Source organism: Protobothrops mucrosquamatus, unplaced genomic scaffold (assembly GCF_001527695.2).
Source record: "Protobothrops mucrosquamatus isolate PMUCROS unplaced genomic scaffold, P.Mucros_1.0 scaffold26, whole genome shotgun sequence".
Taxonomy (NCBI): Eukaryota; Metazoa; Chordata; class Lepidosauria; order Squamata; family Viperidae; genus Protobothrops; species Protobothrops mucrosquamatus.
The window spans coordinates 227,279-250,351 of NW_015386411.1; the positions used below are offsets into that span (position 1 = coordinate 227,279).

At 33.5% G+C, this 23,073-nt stretch overlaps 3 protein-coding genes across 3 annotated transcripts in view; 1 reads left to right on the plus strand and 2 right to left on the minus strand.

The window, feature by feature from the left end:
• Positions 1-2,292, minus strand: part of CUNH12orf50 (chromosome unknown C12orf50 homolog) — a 26,181-nt gene extending 23,889 nt beyond the window's left edge. The window contains exon 1 of the mRNA XM_029283143.1: positions 2,272-2,292. The gene's annotated coding sequence lies outside the window, so the exon portion shown is untranslated. The remainder of the gene's footprint in view (positions 1-2,271) is intronic.
• Positions 2,293-2,301: 9 nt separating this feature from the next.
• On the plus strand, positions 2,302-11,714 carry CUNH12orf29 (chromosome unknown C12orf29 homolog). The gene is made up of 7 exons (XM_015810966.1): positions 2,302-2,482; positions 3,342-3,459; positions 6,940-7,035; positions 7,516-7,632; positions 9,172-9,369; positions 9,950-10,119; positions 10,504-11,714. Exons 1-7 carry the CDS (start codon positions 2,393-2,395, stop codon positions 10,684-10,686), a joined length of 972 nt encoding a protein of 323 aa, XP_015666452.1. The 5' UTR covers positions 2,302-2,392; the 3' UTR covers positions 10,687-11,714.
• A 194-nt stretch (positions 11,715-11,908) lies between these two features.
• Positions 11,909-23,073, minus strand: part of CEP290 (centrosomal protein 290) — a gene marked incomplete in the record, with an annotated part of 54,865 nt that continues 43,700 nt past the window's right edge. Inside the window, 11 exon segments of the mRNA XM_015810965.1 lie at positions 11,909-12,240; positions 12,722-12,810; positions 13,922-14,022; positions 14,117-14,190; positions 15,187-15,331; positions 16,279-16,451; positions 16,919-17,041; positions 17,488-17,652; positions 19,483-19,569; positions 20,428-20,562; positions 21,314-21,437. Of these exon segments, the coding sequence (XP_015666451.1) occupies positions 12,052-12,240; positions 12,722-12,810; positions 13,922-14,022; positions 14,117-14,190; positions 15,187-15,331; positions 16,279-16,451; positions 16,919-17,041; positions 17,488-17,652; positions 19,483-19,569; positions 20,428-20,562; positions 21,314-21,437 (1,405 nt within the window).

Sequence of the window (23,073 nt, forward strand, 5' to 3'; positions counted from 1 at the left end):
CAGGCCGCGCCTGGAGACAACTCTCCGGGGGGCTGCTGGTGAGGGGGCCATGGGGGGAGGTGGGGCTGGGGCAACGGCACGCGTGCTCACAGAGAGGGCACCGAGTGCCGCCTCTGGCACTCATGCCATAAGTTCGCCACCATTGTACTAGATGTTCATAAAGGAAACCATAAAGATGCCATGTGAAAGTAAGCCAATTGGTTTCGCTACATAATAAAATAAATTAATATTTGCAGCTTGCATTAGTTCTATGTATTTCTATAACAAAGAATCTATTTACTTAAATATTCATGCATTCATTTATAACCTATTTATAATCAGTTCTTAGTGGGTAACAATCAAGAATTAATCATAAAGTTTTAGATAACATAAGGAAAAGATTCGTTACAATATATGAGAGATGAATAGAATAACAGAGCAGTACACTATTTTTGCTGAGTAGGTCCAGGTCCCATCACAATATTTATGTTATTAATTTGTAAATTCACATTTGTTTAAAAATTTTATATTTAGAGTTTAAGAACTGGCTATTTTATTTTCAAAGAAGGGAAAGCATTTGAAGAGCATATTAAAATATTATTTTTCAAGGAACCTGAAAATAATCATGAATGTGAGAGCCAATTTGTCCACCAGGCCAGAAACCAGGAGTCTGTGAGCAGTAGGTTTTCCTTAAGCATGAAAGCTGGATGGATAACTTTGGGCCAGACACTTTCTGAGCCCAATACACTTCAGAGGATTGTAGGGAAAATAGGAAGACGAAGAAGGATTAGGTATGTTTGTGCCTTGAGTTATTTACAAAAATAACTGAAGATATAAATAAATAAATAAAAATAAACAATTGCTGATCTAAATGTAGCTAAGTATACAGGAGCTACTCCAGAGATAAATGTTTAGAAATGGTAATAATTAAACTTGTAAAATATTGTAAATAAGAAATAATTAATTATAATTATTTTTATTATTTCAAAGCAGTTTGGATGCTGTGCTGTATTAATGCACAGACAGAAACTTTACAAGGAATGTTCATAAATCAATGGCTTCACACTTAAGACTGCTTTTATATCTTATAGAAGCCATGCATAATTTTTCAAAGAAGGCCTCTGTATAATGAATGCAGCATTTCTGAATGTCTCTTCAGATAAAAGCCTAATTCTGTGGAACAGTGTCACCCTGAAGATTTGGATGACACCAACTCAGTTACAATTAAACTTTTGTAAGGCACTGAAGACCTGGCTTTCCCCCCCAGGCATTTGGATCAGGTAAATAGATAAATTCAATGTGCCATTTTTCTGTGCCTGGGGCTATTTATCTTCGGGTGCCTATGAATTTTTCTGTTTTAACCCTTGTAAGTGACTCAATCATTTGCATAAAGTGATAAACACAGACATTAGGTACTATTGCAAAATCAGTATTGGACATTTCTGAAAAGGAATGAGTGCAAACATTCACATTGCTGTTCCTGAACTATAATTCAACTACTGTAGACATGCCACCTTTGGGCTGAAAACATCAGAAGGACCACTGGAAGGCAGAAAAATTTTTGCTTTGTATCTTTATACTGCCATCTAGCATTGGATTTGGATTTTTTATTTAGTCCTATACAAGTTGCCACCCTAAATTTCATTGTATCAAAGAACAATACAATGTAAAATGCAAGCAGGTGAATTCTAAAAATAATGTATATTCTTTATTGGTAAACGATAGTAACTGATTCCCAACTATTTAAAGTAATTGGAAAATGATTCTGAATGGCAGAATATTTTGATATGAAAACCAAGGTATTAAAGGCTAACGTATTTTTAGGATATAAAACAATAAACATTCTTGATTTTATTGCAAGGTACATGGTTTTTAATTTTTTTCTCTTATTAAATAATAATCTCCGATTGCACAAATGCATCTGCGTGAATTCTTCATAGGAACCATTTTTTAAAAAATCTATGAAATGTTTTAAAGGTTAAACCATTAAGATCGAGGTCAGTTCTTAAAATTCTAAAATATTTAAAGTTGTAACAAAGAAGTGGTTATTTGGGGCGCGTGTATTACGTTATCTTTTCCCTTTCAGATTAACATCCTAGTCGTGCTGGCTGGGAGTTGTAGTTTAATACATCAGGATGGTAACTTGGTTAGTAAAGGTTGATTGAGGAACAATGGATGAAAACTGCGATCAAAAGAATTCACCTTCTCTAATTCAGCGAGTAAATCACTCGGAAGGGTGTCTCTCTCCGGCCTTGGACTACATTTCCCAGAAATCTTTTCAGTGAGACTTACCCCTGCCTCGTCTGTCGCCGCTCAAGGAGGCGGCCTCCAGGTTGGCTAGGAAGCGGCTTGCAGCAGTTGAGAATTGGAGGCTTCCCGCTCGCAGGGGGCGAAGGGACGCGTTCTTGGGGCCATGAGCCGCCTGGGCTCGGTGCAGCAGAAGGTGCCCTGCCTCTTCGTGACTCAAGTGAAGGAGGAGCCCTCGGCCAAGCGGGAGCGCCAGGTACTGGGGTCGGAGTTACCCGCTGGGGTGAAGGAGAGCCACGGGCCTGTCAGAAAAAAAAACTGGGAAGTCTCAAGCGAAGAATCGGATATTGATTTTTCTGGGCCATCGCGGGTCTTAGTAGAACCAGACACGAGCTTGACTGCGCGAAAAACAACCTGCTGCATCTGCACCGAGAATTATTCGCGCCGGTTTCTCTCGCCCAGTTTTGTAGCACGGCCACGTGAAACTACCGCGGATATCCGGCAAGGAATTCGACTTTGCATTAAGAGGTGGAGTCGCTTCACCTCTTCCAAAATCTCTGCCAAGTTTGGTTATCAATACACAGGGCGGCATCCATGTGAATTATTTAGTTAGTTATGGGCTTTTTTTAAAGGTGCAAATACTTTAAAAATAGCGAAAGGCGTGAAATAGCCTTCACACTTCAAAAGGAAGTTGATAAATTGGAACTTACTTCCTCAGATTCTACCTCTTTGTGGGACTAGATTTTTCAGGGAGAATAATGCATCCTGGCTTACTCTTTAGCTGGTAGAATATTGCTCCACCAATGATTTCTGCTGATACAAGACTTGCAGCTGTCATCAGTTGATTTAATACATTTATTTCATAAAAGCTATTTGAATAAATAGATTTTTCAGAAGATTTAACTTTATCCCAACATATTATTACAACAAACATTCCACCTCCACCCGTTTTTTTTTTAATTTTCTGCTAGTTATGCTTCTAATTTCAAACAGACTCAGTTTGAATTTACTGGGGTCATCCTTTAAAAAACAACAAAACCCTCTGATAGAAATTTTTAAAGTTTTAAAGAAGACTACATTTGCCTAAAAGTTTACAATGACCATTTTCTTTTCAGTCTTTTAAAGTGTTGGCCACCAACTCAATTAGTAAGAAGGCTTTAGCTGCAGATATATACAATGCAATCCCAACAGAAAAGGTGGATGGAACTTGCTGTTATATAACTACATACAAAGGTAATATAGAAGAATTAAATTAAAAATGTTATTGGACTAGGTATTATGTATATGAACAAGTAGCATGCACATTTTTGTAACTAAATAATTCAAAATGTTAGGATGTTTCTCTTCCATGTAGTGAAAAATGCCAGACAAGAGGGTCCTGCTGCTCAGCATGGCTCTTAGTTTCCTAGTAACACTTCAATTTGAATAGCATAATGTAGCTGTCAACATAGAGTCATGTGGCAGTATATGCTGTCTAAGCCATAGAAGTTTGGCTATGAAGGCCCTGAATGTTAATGTTAGATGGGTACCTTGTCCCAAGAAATTCCAAATATAGCCATATCTGAGAGCTTTATCTTGCAGTCTGTTTACTTGAAAACCATTATACTCAAACAACACATCTTACAACCATTTTTTTCTTCCTAGCATTTCTCTACAAGTGCAGGGTCTTCTTTTTTTTAGACTAAATGTAAATTGTTGTTAAACACCAGGATTAGATAGTATTTTTGAAGAATTGGAGAATTGCTTAGGTGAGAATATGAAAAGTGAAGTAATCGTAAACAAGGACAGAAATATCCAAGCTATCCATCTTTTTAGACATTGATTTTTTTTGTATAGATTTTATTAGTTTTTATAAGGTTAGCGATAAGGTGGGGTCGGGATTTGGGTTAGGGTTGGGGTTTCTCCAAATAACATTTTCAATATTTAGCAAATAGCATAATGTCTGGGTACATATATTTAACTAACAATAATAGATATAGTTAATTACCATAAACAATATGTTAATTCATCACTCAATAGCCTTACTAATATAGATTCAAAATTATATATCACATTCCTTTCTCTCTGACTCGTTTTTCTAGCCATTGATAAAAAATTTCCCATGTTCTAAAGTACACTGAGTCTTTCTCTTTTATCTTTAAAGTCAATCTATCCATTTCTGCACAATCTAGAATTTGGTAAGTTGGTAAGTTTTAGTTTTTCCAATGTTGGGCAAATACCATTCTTGCTGCCGTTAATATGTGTAGTATTAGATATCTACAATCTTTCTCATAATTAGCTCCTATTATTCCTAACAAAAATAATTCTGGTTTAAAGTTTATTTGTTTTTTAGTCATTTTCTCCAACCATAAATGTATTTTAACCCAAAATCTTTTCGCTTTGGGGCATGTCCACCAGATATGATAATAAGTATCTGGTCTCTGTTTACATTTCCAACAGTTGTTTGAAGTATTTTTAAACATTTTTGCTTGAAGTATTGTAAAACATTTTATATAAGTTTTCTTTATATGGCACTGCTTTAGTTAATTTAATATTTCTTTCCCATAACTTTTGCCAATCTTCTAATTCTATATTATATCCAAAATTCTTTGCCCATTTTATCAGTTTCTTTTACTTGTTCTTCCTCTATCTTTAAGTTTAACAGAAATCTATAGAGTTTCTTAATCAAATTTTCATATGTTTTTAACAGTCTGATCAAAATCTGTCTGTTCTTTATAAAATCTCATTGTTTTAACATCTTTTTTATATCTCGTTTGAATTTGCAGATATGGCCACCATGCTAAATCAATACCTTGTTCTTGTAACTCTTGTCTGTCTTTCAATTTTCCTTCATTGTCCAAAATATCTTTATAAGTCACAACTTTATTGTAGTTAATTACATTTGGGTAAGCAAAAGCTTCCATTGTTGAAAGCCATTCGGGTATCTTAATGTATTTTTTTTTCTTTTATTCTTTCCCATTCTGAAAGAAGTGCATTCCTTATAAAATAGTTTTGAAAGTATCTATGTATTTTATTCTTTCCATACCACAGAAAGGCATGCCAACCGATTTGCAGGTCACGCCCCTCTAGGTACAATAGTCTTTTATCTCTAAGCATTATCCATTCTTTAAACCATGTTAGAATGGTTGCTTGGTAATATAACCTCCAGTCCGGCAGTCCAAATCCTCAACTGTCTTTTGTTTCTTGTAGCATTTTCACTTTGATTCTAGCTTTTTTTCCTTGCTAGATAAATTTCAATATTGTATTCAGTTCATCAAAAAAGGCTTTTCCCAGCCTTACAGGGATCGTTTGAAATAAAAAGAGTATTTGGTAAGATATTTATTTTCACTGTTGCTATTCTCCCCAATATTGAAAGTTGGAAGTTCTTCCACTTTTCCAAATCCAATTTTGTTTTAGCAGTCTTACATAATTATCTTCTTTTATTGTTACACATCTTGCTGTTAAATAACGATTTTTTAATATGCATGTTCACTTCTGTATAAAATTTCATTCAGTAATACTTTATAATATTCTGATCTATTATAAGGATTTTAAGGACAGAAACTAATATTGTGGAACCGATATTACTTAATATTCTATAATATGTCTGTAGCATGCCACCTTAATATAAAAATATTTGTCCTTAATTAACCATTATTGCGTTTAATAACAAAGATCATAATCCAGCTAAGCATATTTAAGTCTAAAATAATCATATGATTATTATGATGAATTTCATTGAGTTTAATAAGCAAGGTTTACAAACAAACATTTCATTTCAGCAGGATTATCTAATAAAATATATTGTCTTTTTTGGGTAAATTGTTACCTTGATGTAATGGAAGGATTCAGTAGCTCTAATGATTTTAAGAAAAATATCTGTGAAAGTGTCAAACTTCAATGATAGATCTGAAGATAATTATATAAGATATATAACAAGATCAAAACGTAAAAAACCCATTAATTATGGTAAAGATGTTCAGTGAACAAAAAAGATAAAAAAAACAGGGAGGAAGGAAGGAATATAGATAGAAGAAAATTTACAGATGCTTGTCCATTGCACTTATTTCTGATGTAAGCAAACCTTTTGTGAAGATGTTACTAAGAAAAATAGTCATGCATAGACTATAGCTAGCTTAAGATAATTACAAGCAAGAGAAGTACATGAAATAGGTTTACCTTTGTCTCACTGGATAGAGTAAGATCTTTGATTTTGTGAATCATGATTGAATATGAAATATATTAAAACTAACAGTACATGTGATCATTCTTAGAACACTTACAATGAACGCAAGAGCTACTATAAGTTACTGAATTTGGAACAACAGTGGTTGAGAAAAAGAAAGGGTATGTGACAAGGATGATTCTAATTTCCATTTCTGTTTATCTTGTCACTAAATATAGGGATGAGAAGATTGAAAGGTATGATAGCTAGAAGTCAAAACACTAACAATTGGAAATATGTAGATAATACTTTGATAGTCAGAATTGAAGCACACTTAGAAGACTCAGGAAAGCAAAAATGTAGAGTGAAAAATCTGGGTTATGCTTGATTGCTGTTATTTTAGTTCAAAATGATGCAACCACTTATAGAATCTAAGTATGAATTATTTTTTATACGGTCATACCACATGTTTGCTTATTTCTGGAGATATATGTGGCTTCAACAAGACCTCAGATTACCTGGTTTATGAAATAATTGAAAAAAGCATCAAACTTTCAATCTCATTGTAGGTCATCCCTATCTTTGGGCCCGACTTGATAGAAAACCGAACAAGCAAGCCGAGAAGAAGTTTAAACAGTTTATGTACTCAGCAGAACACTCAAAAGGTAGGTGATTTTTCTGATAAATATATATTGTAACAGAAAAAAATGATAATGAAGGCATTTCATGTTAGGTTTCCCTCTGTCCTTAAAGAATTACCTAGAGAATATCAATTCTTGATTAGCAGTATGTTAAAATGTTTTGATCAAATTCTGATGTACGACTGCCCTACTAAAATGAATTAGTAGTTTGAATGTATGATATGCCATATATTAAATAAAGTAGTTTGAAGATCCTTTGATTGTCATTTTGTCAATAACATTAATGAAAATACACTTCAAAATCTTTAAATGGGACAGCAAAAGTAGATGCAGATTAGCAGTTGTCATATTTGCAACGTAATAGCAATCAAAAATCGACACAAAAAAACCAGAATTGCCATTGCCAAATTGTTGCTTATTATTTACCCTAAATTGTAAACCTGTTCAAAGGCAGAAGATAGATGGTAACTTTTACAAAGGTGGTGTTCATATTCTTGCCTATAGGATTTACATGGAATATTGAAGAAGATTTCAGGTCTGTCCCTGAATGCTGGATTCCAGCCAAGGACATAGAGTACTACAATGGAAAGCCTTTTCCTGATGAAAATGGACACATTCCAGGTATAAAAATATTACTTAATATGAGAATTCTATTCTAAACTTCTAAAGTCATCTATTTAATCTTTCATCTTTAGGAAAGATTTTATTTATAGTGTAGTTATAAATCATTCCTATAGATTTGTTTTTAAAATAGTCTAGAAATTATTTAAATGAAGTCAGTAATAATGGTATAGTATCTAGTAAAGGACATCCAAATGTGGATTGTAATTGGAAAGTACAAAGTTAATTCTGCCTACTTGATCAGAAGAAAAGGAACTGCGTGCTCTTCTTTTTATCTCTTTTCGGAAAATCCTATTTCTTCCTCATCTTCAAAATATATCATGAAAAATATTCCTATCTTTCATTTTGAACTTTTCTTTCATGAACTTCCAAGTTTATTTTTCCCCCTCAAAAAACAAAATATTAGGTAATTTTGTTTCCTTTATCATTTTATCAGTGATGTTAAGACTTCCCTTCCATTTTAAAGATAAATTATGTGGGGGGAAGGGAAACTAGGTGAATTCAGGTGAATTGAGCAAAACATCCTATCCTGAGGGTTCTCATTTAACAACTTCCCATTTGGCAATAATACAAGCAAAAGAAACATCAATATGTAAGCAGCTACCTGGAAAATATATATTCCCTTCCTGAGAATTGTTCACCACAACTTCAGAGTGAAAATTGTTAACGGACTGAAGTCTACATTATATAAAAAATAGATTATGATTTATTCCATTCTTTTCAAATTATTTATGCTGTCAACAATTATACTAATTACAAAAAAAATCGATAGTGGCAATCTTACATTTATTTGCCATAACCATAAGATTAACTTTCCCCCGCCCAGGCACTCTTCAGATATATGGATTTCATGTCCCAGAATTCCCAGCACTGACTGCGCTGGTTGGGCATTCTGAGGTGAAATTCACACATCTGTAAAGCATTCAAGTTTCAAGAGTTGCACTAGTTCTTACAAGTTTCATATTGTTGTGATACCATTTGAAAAAAATTGTAGAAGGTTAACAAATCATGCGTTAATATTTTCTAGCCAAATTGAGAGTAGAATATTAATCTTTATCACGAGAATCCTTCTGTTTTTTTACATACATGTTCATATATTCATAATTCAAAATTTTTAACTATACACTGGCCAGCGTCACTCTGAAAGTGAGAGGGTTGTTCCTAAAAAGTGCATTATAGTGGGCTGTTTGCTTTTTGTTCTTAAATTATTGATGATAGTGGTTTCTAAATGTTACAGTTTTTGTAAATCATGTATTTCGTTGACTTCTGAGTAAATAGGAGTACTTAATCATGAATACCCCTGTGCTCCAAGTGAAAAAAACATGTTTCATGATTTTTTGTATTTCAAACACAAGAGTAAGCTATGGAGTTTTTCCTTTTTGAATTGAAATAAACAGAATTCCTCTGTTGATTAGTGGTAATTTTTCAATCATTTTTTTGCATACAATAAAATGTATATTTATCTCACTAATATTTTTATTTATATGTCAGGTCAATCAATCTCAAGTCAATATTGACATAGTGTTTCATAATAATCAGGTTGGGTGCCAGTAGAAAAAAACAGCAAACTATATTGTTGGCATTCTTCTGCTGTTGATTACGAGTATGAACTCGCTCTCATTCTGAAGCATCATGCTGAAGAACCTGATCTTCTAGAAATCTGTCCAGTACCTTTAATTGAGATTACAGAGCAGACGCTGGAACTTATTGGAACAAATATTAATGCAAATCCATATGGTAAGCACTTCAACTCATTTTTTAAAAAAGTCTGACAATATAGCAAAACCATTACACTGAAATTACAAATGTAATAATGTAGAAAAGCAAAACACAGTAAGTGTGTAATAGAGTTAATTAGAAAGGTAATCCAGTGCTTCAAAGTGTGAACATGGTATTTGTCTGGAACTGTTTAAAGTAGCACGGACCTTTTAAAGGCCAGCCATATATAACAATTTTAAAGAATTGCAGACAGGTGCTATGTACATGCACCAATGAATTATGAAGCAACTTTTCCAAATTATTTTCCCAATTCGAGTATTTAGGTTATTTTCTGAAAGTATTTAATTGTAGAAATAACATATGTTGCTCTATGACTTTGATGAAATAAAGAATTGTAATAAAATATTAGACAATTCAATCCAAGTGACCTCTTAGACAAGATAAATAAAAAACCTAGATACATATAGTGGTAGAAGTAAATATATTATGGAAGCAAGTGTTATAATAGGATTTTGAAGAAGGAACAATTCAGATGAATGTGAGGAGTTCTTGTATAAAATAAAATACACTGGTTATAATTTTCTGAATATTTTAATAGGTTTAGGAAACAAGAAACATCCTGTACACCTTCTTGTACTACATGGAACATTTAAGATTAAAAATGCACCATCAATAAATCGCAATGATATATTAACTTGGCTTGATGGATGCAAAGAGGGGAAGATAGAAGGAATTGTGTGGCATTGTCCTGATGGAAATTTAATCAAGGTAATCCTGCAAGTTTCATTAAGGAATTGTGATTTTTTTTTCTTTAATGTTCAGAAAGCCTAGTGTCCTGGAGCTTATTAAAATGTTACTCTTACCTCCAAATATACATATATGCCAACACTGCGCACATGTACAAAGAGTTAAGGAAAGCGCTGAGAAAAGCCTTCAAAACATAGAGTATATATCTATCTTTCAAAGAACATAGCTGCTTTAATCCTTGTGGTAACAGGCTTTTTGAAGTTACCTCTTTCAAATACTTTTCATAGTCTTATTTCTTTGCTTGTTTCTACGCAAACTTTTCTGCAAGTATTGTCATTAAACAAGGCTATACAGATTATACGTTAACATCAATATTTTAACTGCTTTTCTTTCTTTTTTAAATAGCTACACAGACATCATCTTGGCTTATCCTGGCCAATTGCAGATCCTTCTTTGACGTCAAAACCAGTTACTGTCACTTTCTGTAGAGCCAAGTACAACTTTGAACCAAAGACTCTTTTTCATTATTTTTCAAAGTTGGATGGACACAGATTTAATAGTCTTAGAGATATAATAAGTGACTTATGACCAGGTCTCTTCAGAAAAAACATTGAACCATCTGTATGTTTGCTTCTTCATTTATAATAAGCTAAAGATATGTAAAATGTTTGTTGAAGTGTAATATAAATTATATTATATCTATACATGCTTGACTGTAAAATTATAATTATACACACACACACACGTATGTACATACAGTATATACATACAGTACATAACTGAACAAACTAGTAGAAGCTATAAAGAAAACCTTAACTTATCAGCACTTTTATTGTTTCAGTCCCTAAATGTGAAATACACAACATGTTTTTATTCAAGCAGTGAAAGTTAAGTATTAGTCTCACAGGTTCTTTTAGTTTTAAATGTACAAATACTTCATTTTTTAAAAAAAACTAATAGTATGTCCATTTTTGCTGGCACGGTAATATTTAACCTTAGTAGATTCTATGTAGTGAAGGCATAAAAAAGATGGAAACTTAGAAATTATTATAGAAACTATATAACTTCATAGCAAGATCTTGTAGTTTATGTGCTGCTACCAGTATTGGAGAATATAATATTTCAATATTAATCAGTCATGAATAGTGTAAGTAAACCATTTTACTTAAAATACATAGAATCAGTCTGATTCTTTGCTTCTATGCATTTTTATAGAAAGGAACACTTGCACTAATTATGAACAGTTAAGGAAGCAACTCCCCATTCTGGCATCTCTTTTAAAATGTTTAGCTAAGATCCTTCATTTATAAAGGGATTTTAATTATCTTAAATAACTTTATAACATTTGAAGTAGAACTTTATTTACATTAGGATCATGAACAGATATCTGCTTATACAGTGACTTATTCTTCTATGGCCCCTTTGGGGCTCCTAAAATCTGATGTAGAACATTTAATTTTCTGAAGCAGATATAAGGAGACACAACTCTAGTCCTGTCAAAACAAAGCAGCATTTTATCATATTCAAGAACATCTTAACTAATGAAAAATGATCTTGAAGTTTGTAACACTTTTATTCAACATAACGTATCTTAAACATTTTAAATTAGGAATGTATTATATTGTTTTATTCACAATTCATACATTCAAACATAGAAAAATAATAATTCTAATAAATTAGCACAATTTAAAAAAACTAGCAATTTTACATTATTATAATCCCTTTAATCTTTTGTCTTTGAGCCTGTGAAAGCATTAAACCAGATTAATCAGGTAGGCACTTGAAAGAAATTGTATAAGAGTTACACACAGCAGAAATAACCCGCATTTTATTGACTTTAAAATAAGTGGGGGGAAAAATACCTGACTCATAAAGATGTTTTTCTTCATTTTCTGTGTCAAATGTTTCATTCAGTATTGGCAAGTTTCTTGGAAATATTTCTTCAAGTATTATTTAGTCAATAGAAATTCTACCTGGAATGTCTACTTGAACTCCAAATTTTTCAGAAACTGTTTTCAATTTCTCTTCTAAAATAATATTCTTTTTAACTTCTTCATTATAGTTATATTTTAAATCTTCGATTTCCTCAAAAAAGGCTGGATCAAAGTGGTCTAATTCATTTTTAAGTTTTTTGATTTCTTCCTAATGAGAAAAAAAACTATATATTAATCCTAACACACACACATACAAACATAAATATGCTCAGCACAATCCATTAATTTCAACAGATATAACGTCTTTACATTTTTTCTATATTCAAAATGTGTTCTTGGTTTCTTCATGCCCTATGAATAAAAACATACATCTTTGCATTTTAGTTCCAATCTGACATTATAAAAAATGGTTTCTAGTACAAAAGATCGATTTAACCAAGAATTAAATAGTTTGTATTTAATACATTCCTCACAACATCAACTTCATTTTGCCTCTACTTTTTGCAGTTACAATCCAATATAAGAAATTTGTCTTGAAAAGTTTATTTGCTTAACTTGAAAAGTGACTGTTGTAATATTTAGCAATGTAATGCTATATAATGATCAATTTCAATGCACCAATATTTTCTAAGCCTATCAATATGGATATTTTGCAAATAACCAATGAATTGAAAAATTACAGTACTAACATGAAGTCGCTGCTGTTCCACATCTGAAGATTTAAGCTGTGTCTTGAGGTCTGTTACTTCTGCCACTAGTTTGTAGTTTCCAGTCTTCTCTAAGTATTCAAATAGAAGTTTATAGATATAAATACAAATGAATACACATAGATTTTCATATATCTAAGAAGTATGTTTGAGAACAGCTGTATAATATTCTAATGTAATTGATAATTGATTGGAAATAGTTATGCAAAAGAGCTACTGGCATAACTAAGGAGGGGCCTTCTGAAACCTTACATGAATTCCCCATGACTATGTTAATTGTAATTAACAACTCATGGCAACATTGGCCATATAGATAATGTTTAATCATAGTTAACATTGGTTCTACTTAATGTTTGCACAGGTAAGAGGTGAGGGGGCTTTCACGTGCTCTAGGACAGTGGTGGCGAACCTATGGCACAGGTGCCAGAGGCGGCACTCAGAGCCCTCTCTGTGGGCACGCGTGCCGTCGCTCCAGTCCTAGGCCTTCAGCTGGGTTTTATAAAACCTTTTCACTTTAGGCCTCCGCCGCCATGTGCAAAAAAAAAAAAAAAGGTTCGATCAGTCAATTTCAACTTCTCACAGAAAAAAAAAAGATCTTGCAAAGTTGGAATTGATTGAACTTTTTAATCCCACCCTGTCTGCCGTTACCACTGCAGCCACGCCCACCCAATGGGCCACACCCACCCGGTACTCGACGATGCATAAGTGGGTTTTGGGTTGCAGTTTGGGCACTCAGTTTCTAAAAGGTTCGCCATCACTGTTCTAGGAGAATCACACAACCCTGATACAGCAGTAAAAGATTTGAGTACATTAGATCTAAACACCCACACAGATTATTAGGTTTTAAAGCAATTTGGTAGAATAGATTTGCAAAATCACTGAATTTAACTTTTTATGTTCGAAAGAGTAGAATTCCATTCATGTTATTTATTCCATTTTATTCTTGTGAAAGACATTTTACTTATAGTCTCTTATAATAACTCTGGATTTTGTCTCCCACCTCCAAATGTAAACATTTATCAGATCTTATCACATGCAGCAAAGTTTCTTGATTATCGGAAGTAATTTGTTGGGAACTGTGGTGAGAATGCTGGCAACCTTTCTCTATGAATGAAATTTTGCTAATGGTTCTTTGAAAGGTCTGTTTAGTTAGAATATACAACTAAGTATTTTATATATTACCAGCTGCAAGGTCATCTCCTTTAAGTTTTGTTTGATTTCTAGAAGATCCCATCAAGTAAATTAGTTCTGCTTTTTCCTTTTCCAAACGATCATTAGTTAATCTATAAGAAGAAAAAAAATAAAGAGCAGAAGTCTATGCAGCTTTTGCTAATGTTTTGTTCTGTTTTTATAAAGGGAACATTTTGTGTGCTTTACCGGAGAAGTTGATTTTCTCTGACATATTCTTGCTCTGTTTTGGTATCCTCAGGAACACTTTTGAGGACCTCAGCCTTCACGTGAAAAGAAAGATTTCATTTTAATATTAGGAACTTCTCAGTATGAGAAAATTCTAAGCTAAACAATGGAATAGACTTCAGTGCAATGATTCAAGTACTGGACTGAAGTAGAGGAAAGCCCATTTAAAAGTCCATATAGACTGAAATTTACAAGATGATTTTGATACTCTGCCAATTTAACACACCAAAGTCAATAAAATGATATTTTCAGGTGTGTCACTTTCAGCTTACAAAAGCAAAATAATGAGGTAAATAAACTTTTGCAGAAGAAATGTGTAATTTCTCTTTTTTGCCATCCTTTAATTTGTAAATTGATAAAAAAAAGCTTACTGCAGAAGAGGAGCTTGTCATGTTATGGGATAGAGATCCTTACTTTTAATCTCATCACCAAAGATATAAAAATTGTATTAAAAAACTCTGTGATAATTGTTTTGCAAAATGAAGCAAATGAGCAATTGTGAAGGAATGAGCCTTCAGATGTCCTCTGACTTTTGCATGTGTGCCTGATCCCAACTCCATATTAAACAATACTAAGAGATTAAAAGCAGTATACAATAAAATAATCCATGCCAATCAGGAACAATTAAAGGATAGGATTCTAAAAAGATTTATAAAGCTTTAATATCCTGATCAGAGATGCCCATTCTAGGAAGTTTTTCCCCAGTAATCAGAGAACCAGGAGTGGAATAGAATAACCTGCCCTCTAGACACCAACCAGAAAGGGAAAAAATGGATTTGCAAAGGAAGAAACTGCATTAAAAATCTATCAGTAAAATATAAATACCACATTTTCACATTATGTCCACACTAAACTTTACTTTAGTTCACATAGCAGTTAAGGTGTGAGTTCTGGTCCTAACTCAACCACAGTCACGTTCAGCCCTAGGAAGGAGACAATGGCAAACCACTTCTGAAAAAAATGTGCAAGGAAAACAGCAGGAACTTGCCAGCTAACCTGAAGGCACCAAATAAATAAAAATAAAATCTTACTTGTTCTTTAAGGTAGTCTTCAATATAGTTTTCATTTTTTTCTCCACTCTCTGTTGGCTTTTGTAATTTCTGTTTAAGATCACTAATGATTTGGTTTTTTCTGGCAACTTCAGATTCCATTTCTTTGAGTTTATTTTCAAACATCCTGAAAGTAAAAAAAAATAAAAATGGACAATACTGATTCCTATTGACTCATTAAAAGAAAATACTACTCAAGAAAATAAGATTGTATATGATACAATATCAATTGGTTCATCAATTATATTAAATCATACATGACACGATACATACTGAATTGTTCATATTGAATAGATGCAGTGTGGACAGAAATGCATACATCTATAATAACACAGATTCACAGCTCAACATGATTACTCTGAAGAACATTTTGTATAGCTTTCCAAATCAACTTTTTAAATGTACAAAATAACAAAAAGGACCTTGTCATATGCCCTAGATTAGAAGTATGTAGTCCAAAGATGCAAAAATCTGCTATTAATTGATATGTTTTTCATTAACGATAAGTTTCCAAATTTTGAAACTTATTCAAAAGTGCCAATAAACTTGAAAAATAAATTAACAGTTTTTGAAATCTTGGGGGAAATGGATATATATATTTTCCATTATTTAGTTCTATGGTTAGCCCTTACTTTATAATGATGACCAGAATTTCTATTGCTAAATTATGTGATCATAAAGCAAGGTATCATATGAGCATGTCATTCAGCAATAGCAATCCTGACAATCCCCATTATCATTGTTAAGTGAAAATCAAGGGCCGTTCAGTGAGGATCGTGACTTCTGCCAGCTTCTTGAGGAGAAAAAATAGCAGCAGAATTTGCAATCTTCCATGTCATCTTCCCCACGACTCTGCTTGTAGGAAACCAGCAAAGAATGTCAGAAATGGTGAACATGTGACTGTGGGATGCTGCAACTATTGTGTGAGCTGGTTGTCAAATGCCCAGATCACATCCACATGACCACGGAAGTGCTGTAAAAGCTGAAACTTCAAGGACTGATTGTAAGTACCACTCATTTAATGCTGTCACAATTTAGGTTATTGAATGGCTGTTAACAGACAGCAACCTGTACCTTGTTATAACAATAGATTTCCAGTTGTTGGTGTCAGCATCTTCAAGTTTTGGGATTCTGTTTTCTGCTAAGTTTAATTTCTTTGTTGTCTCTTCCAATTCCACATTCAGTTTCCCATTTATTATTTCAAGGTTATTCTTTGCCATTCGCAGTTTTTCTGCATTTTCTACTTCCTATTGACATAAAAAATATATTAAACAAATTGAAATATGTTTCCAAACTAAGCTTGGAATGAACACTATGTCTTCAAGTTCCTGTCTTATCATTGATGCATATGCCAAAACAAATCCTATTTCTTGAAACTAATTTTCCATTAAATCCGAAAGAATGTGGCTTAGTTTAATTATTCTAATTTACTAATCCTTACTAATCAGGATCTGAAGCCATGATTTGTTTCTATATCAAGATTAAGGGTTCTGTTTTCAAAATGGGAAAGACTGAGACATGCTTATTTATAATATTTGGAATAATTTCAAATGTTATAAATAATAATGTATAGATTAATAATCTATAGCAATATTTTTTAAAAAATAAAGTTGCTTCCTCAAAAATGCAAGCCAATGTTGTTACCCAACCCCAGATAGAATCAAGCTATATTGAAAATGTTTCATACAATATCTATACAATGTTATATAGTTACCTTTTTCAGCTCCTTACGTATTCTGTCATTTTCAGCAATGATTTTTTCTGTGCCTTTAGTCTTCAGTTCATAACGTGCACTTAGTTCACTTCCAAAGTGAAGTTTCAGTTTTTCCATTTCAGACTTAGTATTTTAAAAATAAATGAAAAAAAGAATATTATATCACAAATTATTCATATTATTACAATCTAAAAATGCATAGTATCTATTTGTATATGGTAAAGCTCTTATCAATTTCTACAGAGCCATATTGTATTCACTTAAAATACTTTTTTTTAAAAAAAAAGTTTTTTCATGTACATTGTATTATCCAACTTCTAGAATGATTAGGGTACTCCAAACTCATAATTTATAATTAAGTTCTAAAAGTAGAGCTAAAAGAGGAAAAATAATAAATGAAGGGATATTAATAAGAGAGCCATCTCACGAGTTCTGGGATCCCAAGGACCTCAACCAGGTCTTGAGAGATCTTTGTAAGCTCAAGAGTAAGGAGACAACCTTCATAATCACTGTATATTTTTCAGATTAAATATTAAAATAAAAAAAGTCTTTAAAATAGCATATGTTACCCTTAAGTCCTCATTTTCTTGCTCAAGTCTGACAACTTTTTCATTTGAGACTACTCCAGGCGCCCTTTTTAGCTCTTCATTTTCTCTTTGGACTCTCTCTACAACTTTTTTCATCAAGCCAATTGTTTTCTCTAATTCTGGAATTGTTTTTCCACTTCTTCCAGCCTACATGAATAAATAAGAGATCATATTATATTATATCATATTATCTTATTAATCTAAAGATACCATTTTTATTACATAGGCTCCAAGAAAATATTTTCTAACTATATATTTTTTATTTGTGATATCTCCTTGATATAGATATTTAGTTCAATATTATATAGTACTATTTAGAATAAATGGTATTATCACTTTATAGTTACATAATATAGATATGAGGTTTAATAAAAACTGCAAACCAATTACTTTAGCAGCTATTTTCTCTATTTTGTTCTTTGTAACATTGCAGGATGTGAAGTACTTGCAGGAGCAGTGTGAACAAATTCTTTTGCAGTGAAACGCACAGATGAAAGCAAACCTATTTTGGCTTCATATTGTGACAAAGAAACTCTACAAGGCATAACTTATGAGAAGTCATTTACACCTATTATATTAATATCCCCAGTAATCATCAGAAAAAATTGAACGTGCAGATTTTGCTTCATTCCCACAGATTTCTAATATAGTTAAGAACACTGTCTTCTTATAATATTAAAATTTACAGTTAAATGCAACTATGGGAAAAACCATTTTTCTTAATTACAGCTAGGATATATTGCAGCCTGGACATCTATGGGAAGATGATTTATCCCCTCATGTGATGAGAGATACTTATTCTGTAAACAGAAGTGGATTAAATGCTGTCTGCTTGAACAAACAGAAGCTAAGGGCTACAAATAATTGCTCTATTATAATCAGATTCCATGTTCTATAACTTATTTTGTAGGCTTTGTGGACTCATTTAACTATACTGTAATAATGAAAACTTAGCTGAATCTTACAGGCTGGATGGGACTAGCTACTAAGAGCCGTGGTGGCACAGTGGTTAGAATGCAGTATTGCTGACTGCCAGCAGTTCAATTCTCTCCGGCTCAAGGTTGACTCAGCCTTCCATCCTTCCAAGATCAGTAAAATGAGGACCCAGATTGTTGGGGGCAATATGCTGACTCTGTAAACTGCTTAGAGAGGGCTGTAAAGCACTGTGAAGTGATATATAAGTTTAAGTGCTATTGCTATTGCTTGCTATGAGATGGTGATCTACTACATAGTATCCAAGGAGTTTTGGGTTTTGGAGTGTTACATTTACCTAAATCAGCAGTTCTCAACCTATGGGTCGCGAACCCATTTGGGGTCGATCGACCATTTCACGGGGGTCACCAAGCAAGGCTGTCCGCCATTTTTTCCCCCTTTTCCGGCGGGTGCCTTACCTCCCTTGAGCTGGGCCAGCTGGTGGTCAGCCTGCTCCGTCTCTGCTGCTTGCCAGCTACGCCTCGGCCGGCACAGGGGGCGGAACCACGCATGTGTGGCGCTCCCGGGCAGGGAAAGCCGACTTATGACCGGTTGGGTAGTCCTCGACTTACGACCGGTTTAGTCCTCGACTTACGACCGGTTGGGGGTCGTGGCATTAAAAAGGTTGAGAACCACTGACCTAAATGAATACTGGTGAATTTGGTGTGAGTAGAATCTTCTAGTTTTTTGACATGATACAGTCCTTATGTACTAAGACAGAATTATCAAAAAATTATATTTTTGTAACATGTAAAAAAAAAACAATTCTCATATATAGTATTTGATACATTATTTTTATTCCTATTTAAATTTTATCTCAGTTTTTAGTAAATCTCATGCTCTGCTATTAAGGCAAACAAATCATATTTCTCTACCTTGGGATAAGAAACTCTTCATTGCTGAAAGCCAAAGGTCTTCTATATTTTAATGCAGTTAATACAAGTACGTAGTATTTATAGGATTCATTCCTGTACCTCTTTTACAAGTTCTATCATATAATCTTACCCCTCTGACATTGCCTAATTTCCGTTCAGCTTCTCCCTTTTCTCGTTTCAGGAGCTCACACATTTCTTTTAAATCAGCTACTTGATTCTATTGAAAAAATAAAGTGATAATCTCATTCTGTGGAACACTTCTTCTAAAAATAAAAATATATGGTAAAATGGAAAATTCAAAATATGCATAAAGAAATTAGCTTTCTCTGCAATATCCATCCTATTACAAAGGTATCTGGATGCATGCAACAAGGGATTATATGTTCACAAAGAACTTCTTTCCTGTTATATACTAAATACTTAATTATTAATAATAATTCTAATGATTTACACTATGTATTTAACTACTGTAATTATTTACACTCATGATACCAAAGCAAAACTATGTCACTCTGTGACAAGAATCTGTTAACTTTTGAATTAGACAATTTACACTATGAAAGAAGAATGTGAATGCTATGTTATTCAGGGTAATAATTCATAAAGATTGTGTTCTCGCTAATCACTAGATATTTCAATATTTCAAAGCTTTTGGAAAAAGGAGGAAGCAGAGATAAAACCAGTTTATTGTAATCACGGTAAAATAGTATAAAAACCAATGCCATAACTAAGAGAAAAGGAACCATATACTCAGCAGAATTCAATAGGTAAATCCAGAATCTAAACAAAAATCGTACAAATATTTTGATATTAAATGTCTGATCAAGATTAATTTTAATGAGATGCACATATAAATTTCTTCAAAGCAAAGGCTATTGTTGTGTGATCTACAATGATAGTCATATCTCATAAAAGGATCTTTGTGAAATAATTTATTTCCAATAATTTAATCTAAGATATAGTAATATATAGAGAAATTGATCCATGTGAGCAAGTGTTACAAATACATTTTTTTTAAAAATCTGAAACATTAATTTTCTGCAGAACATCAAATTCATAAAATAAAAATATATACCTTTAATCTTGGCAAGTCCTTATTGGCTTGTTCTAGCTGGAATCGTAACTCCATATTTTCAGATGACAATATTAGATTCTCCTTTTGAAGCTCTTGTTCTTTCTGATGTTGATCATCTGATCCTATCCCTGATGTCTTCAGAAGAAGGTTAAGTTATAATAAATGTTTAAAAGCTTAATAGTTGGCATTTTAAGATATTTTACAAATAACAATAGTACTAAAGAACAAATGGAACCCAACTATATAACTATATTGTGCTATATTACCCATAATTCTGACAGGAAGCAAGGAAGCAACTGCTACTGTAAAGAAAATTTGTATATAATCCCTTCATACTTATTTCAAAACATGATCTTGCCAAGGCAGCATATAAAACCCAAGATGTCTAAAAAGTAAATCTATACTCTATTATTTAAAAGACTAAACTATCACATTTCAGCAAGCTGAATAGTTTACAGAAACAACATAAATGAAATAATATATTTTTCCCTTCCCTTCAATCATATCCAATTCTGGACAACTGCAGGACAACTCCCTGCACTTTTCTTGGCAAGGTTTTTCAAAAGTGGATGGTCATCGCCTCTTTCCTAGGGTTGAGGTAAAGTGAATAGTCCAAGATCATCCAGATGCTTTGTCCCTAAGGTGGGGCTAGAACTCACACTCCTGGTTTCCAGCCTAATGCCTTATCCATTACACCAAACTGGCTCTCTAAATAACAAATATCATAAAATGCACTTATAATTGTTGGTGCTAACTTTAAAATTACAACACACAAATATTGTACTAAAATACACAATCATAAAACATTGTCAAAATCATGGGAACTTATACTCTATCATAGCAAAGAATTTTATCTTGAAAAAGCATGATTATAAGGTTAACTTACTGATGGCCTTGAACAGGTGTCTCGGGGAAGCTGTTTCTCTAGTACTAGTAGTTTTTCTTGTAGATATCTGTTTTTTAAGTGCAAATCTTCTACAACAGTATCTCGAGGGACAGCATATTGTGTTCTTGATATACAAATGGAAAGATATTATTTAAGAACTGCACAATATGACAAGTGATTCATATTTCACATCTTATATTTGTGTGACTATGTGATAAGGTTGTATGATAAAAGTCGATTTAATCATAAATAAACATTAGATAAAAAGAAAAAGTTTTGAGTTGAATTGGACTCCCACTGACTTTACATACATTTTAATGAATAATTCTTGGCAAAAATACAAAATTGCTATATATATTTCAAAACTGTTCTCCATTTGCTGACCTCCCTAAATGAAGGAGCAAACGTTAGTACAGAAATATGTACAGGTAATCCTCACTTAGTGACTGCCTCACACAACATTCACTCAGTTACAACAGTGATGAAAAAGTAACTTTGAGATCACTCACAGCATCTCTTTCTCTCTTTCACCATTACACTTAGTACGCACTGTTCTATGCCTCATCAATTGTTACCCCTCTCCTTACAGAGTGGAGAGATTTCTTAAACAAGCTATCTGTTCCTATGTTGCTTTTCTCTGCAGTGCATCTCTAAAAGTGCTAACTGCAACTTAACATGCTCAGCTTTGTGACCTTAGTTCAGTGATGGCGAACCTTTTAGAGACCGAGTGCCCAAACTGCAACGCAAAACCCACTTATGCATCGGGTGCCAGGTGGGTGTGGCCCATTGGCTGGGTGTGGCCCATTGGCTGGGTGTGGCTGTGATGGTAACGGCAGACTGGGTGGGACTAATCAATTCCAACTTTGCAAGATCTTTTTTTTCCCCACGAGAAGTTGAAATTGACTGATTGATTGAACCTTTTTTTTTTTGCACACGGCGGCAGAGGCCTAAAGCGAAAAGGTTTTATAAAACCCAGCTGAAGGCCTAGGACTGGGCAACAGCACGAGTGCCCACAGAGAGGGCTCTGAGTGCCGCCTCTGTGCCATAGGTTCGCCACCACTGCCTTAGTTGATTAGAACCCTTCAGCCAGCTGCAGCTGCTACCTAAAATTTAAGTTTTACACTAAAGGCTTTATTTGCCTCCTAAGCACGTCATTAGGCAAAGAGCAGGAACTAGGGTTAGGGTTGTGCATTCCCCATTGTGTGCCTGCTTACTCTCTAGTAATCCCTTTCTCTCCAGTGAATGTAAAAACAAACATTAATTCCCTTCTTTCTAATTATCCCAGCATCAGTTTGAGCATTCCAAAGAGCAAAGGAATGAGGAAAGTATATAACTTGACTCAAGTTCTGGAAAATTTCCCTGCTGTTTGGGATTGTATCCTGACACTGTAAGTCAAAGGAAAGCTGATATAAAATAGTAAGTACAGTTATAGTCACATGATTTTCACTTAGTAATTGCTTTACTTAATGACCAAGTCACCAGTCCAAATTGTGAAGATTTAGCAAGATTTATTTGAAGGTATTTGCTTTCATGAGCTATAGCTGAGTTTATCAGAGGAGCTCAACTCCTTCAGTGGGGTGGATAAATGAATATCTGAGCTTGGTTCCTGCATCCTGCTGAAGATGTTCCCTTCCACACAAAGAAGGGAGCTGACATCTTTTGGCAGGCAGTTCTTTCAGCCAGCCCCTAGAGACAAGACAATCAGAAAGCAGAGAACCAGGACAATAAGGTAAGAATCATGAGGTACCTCAGGTGGGGCA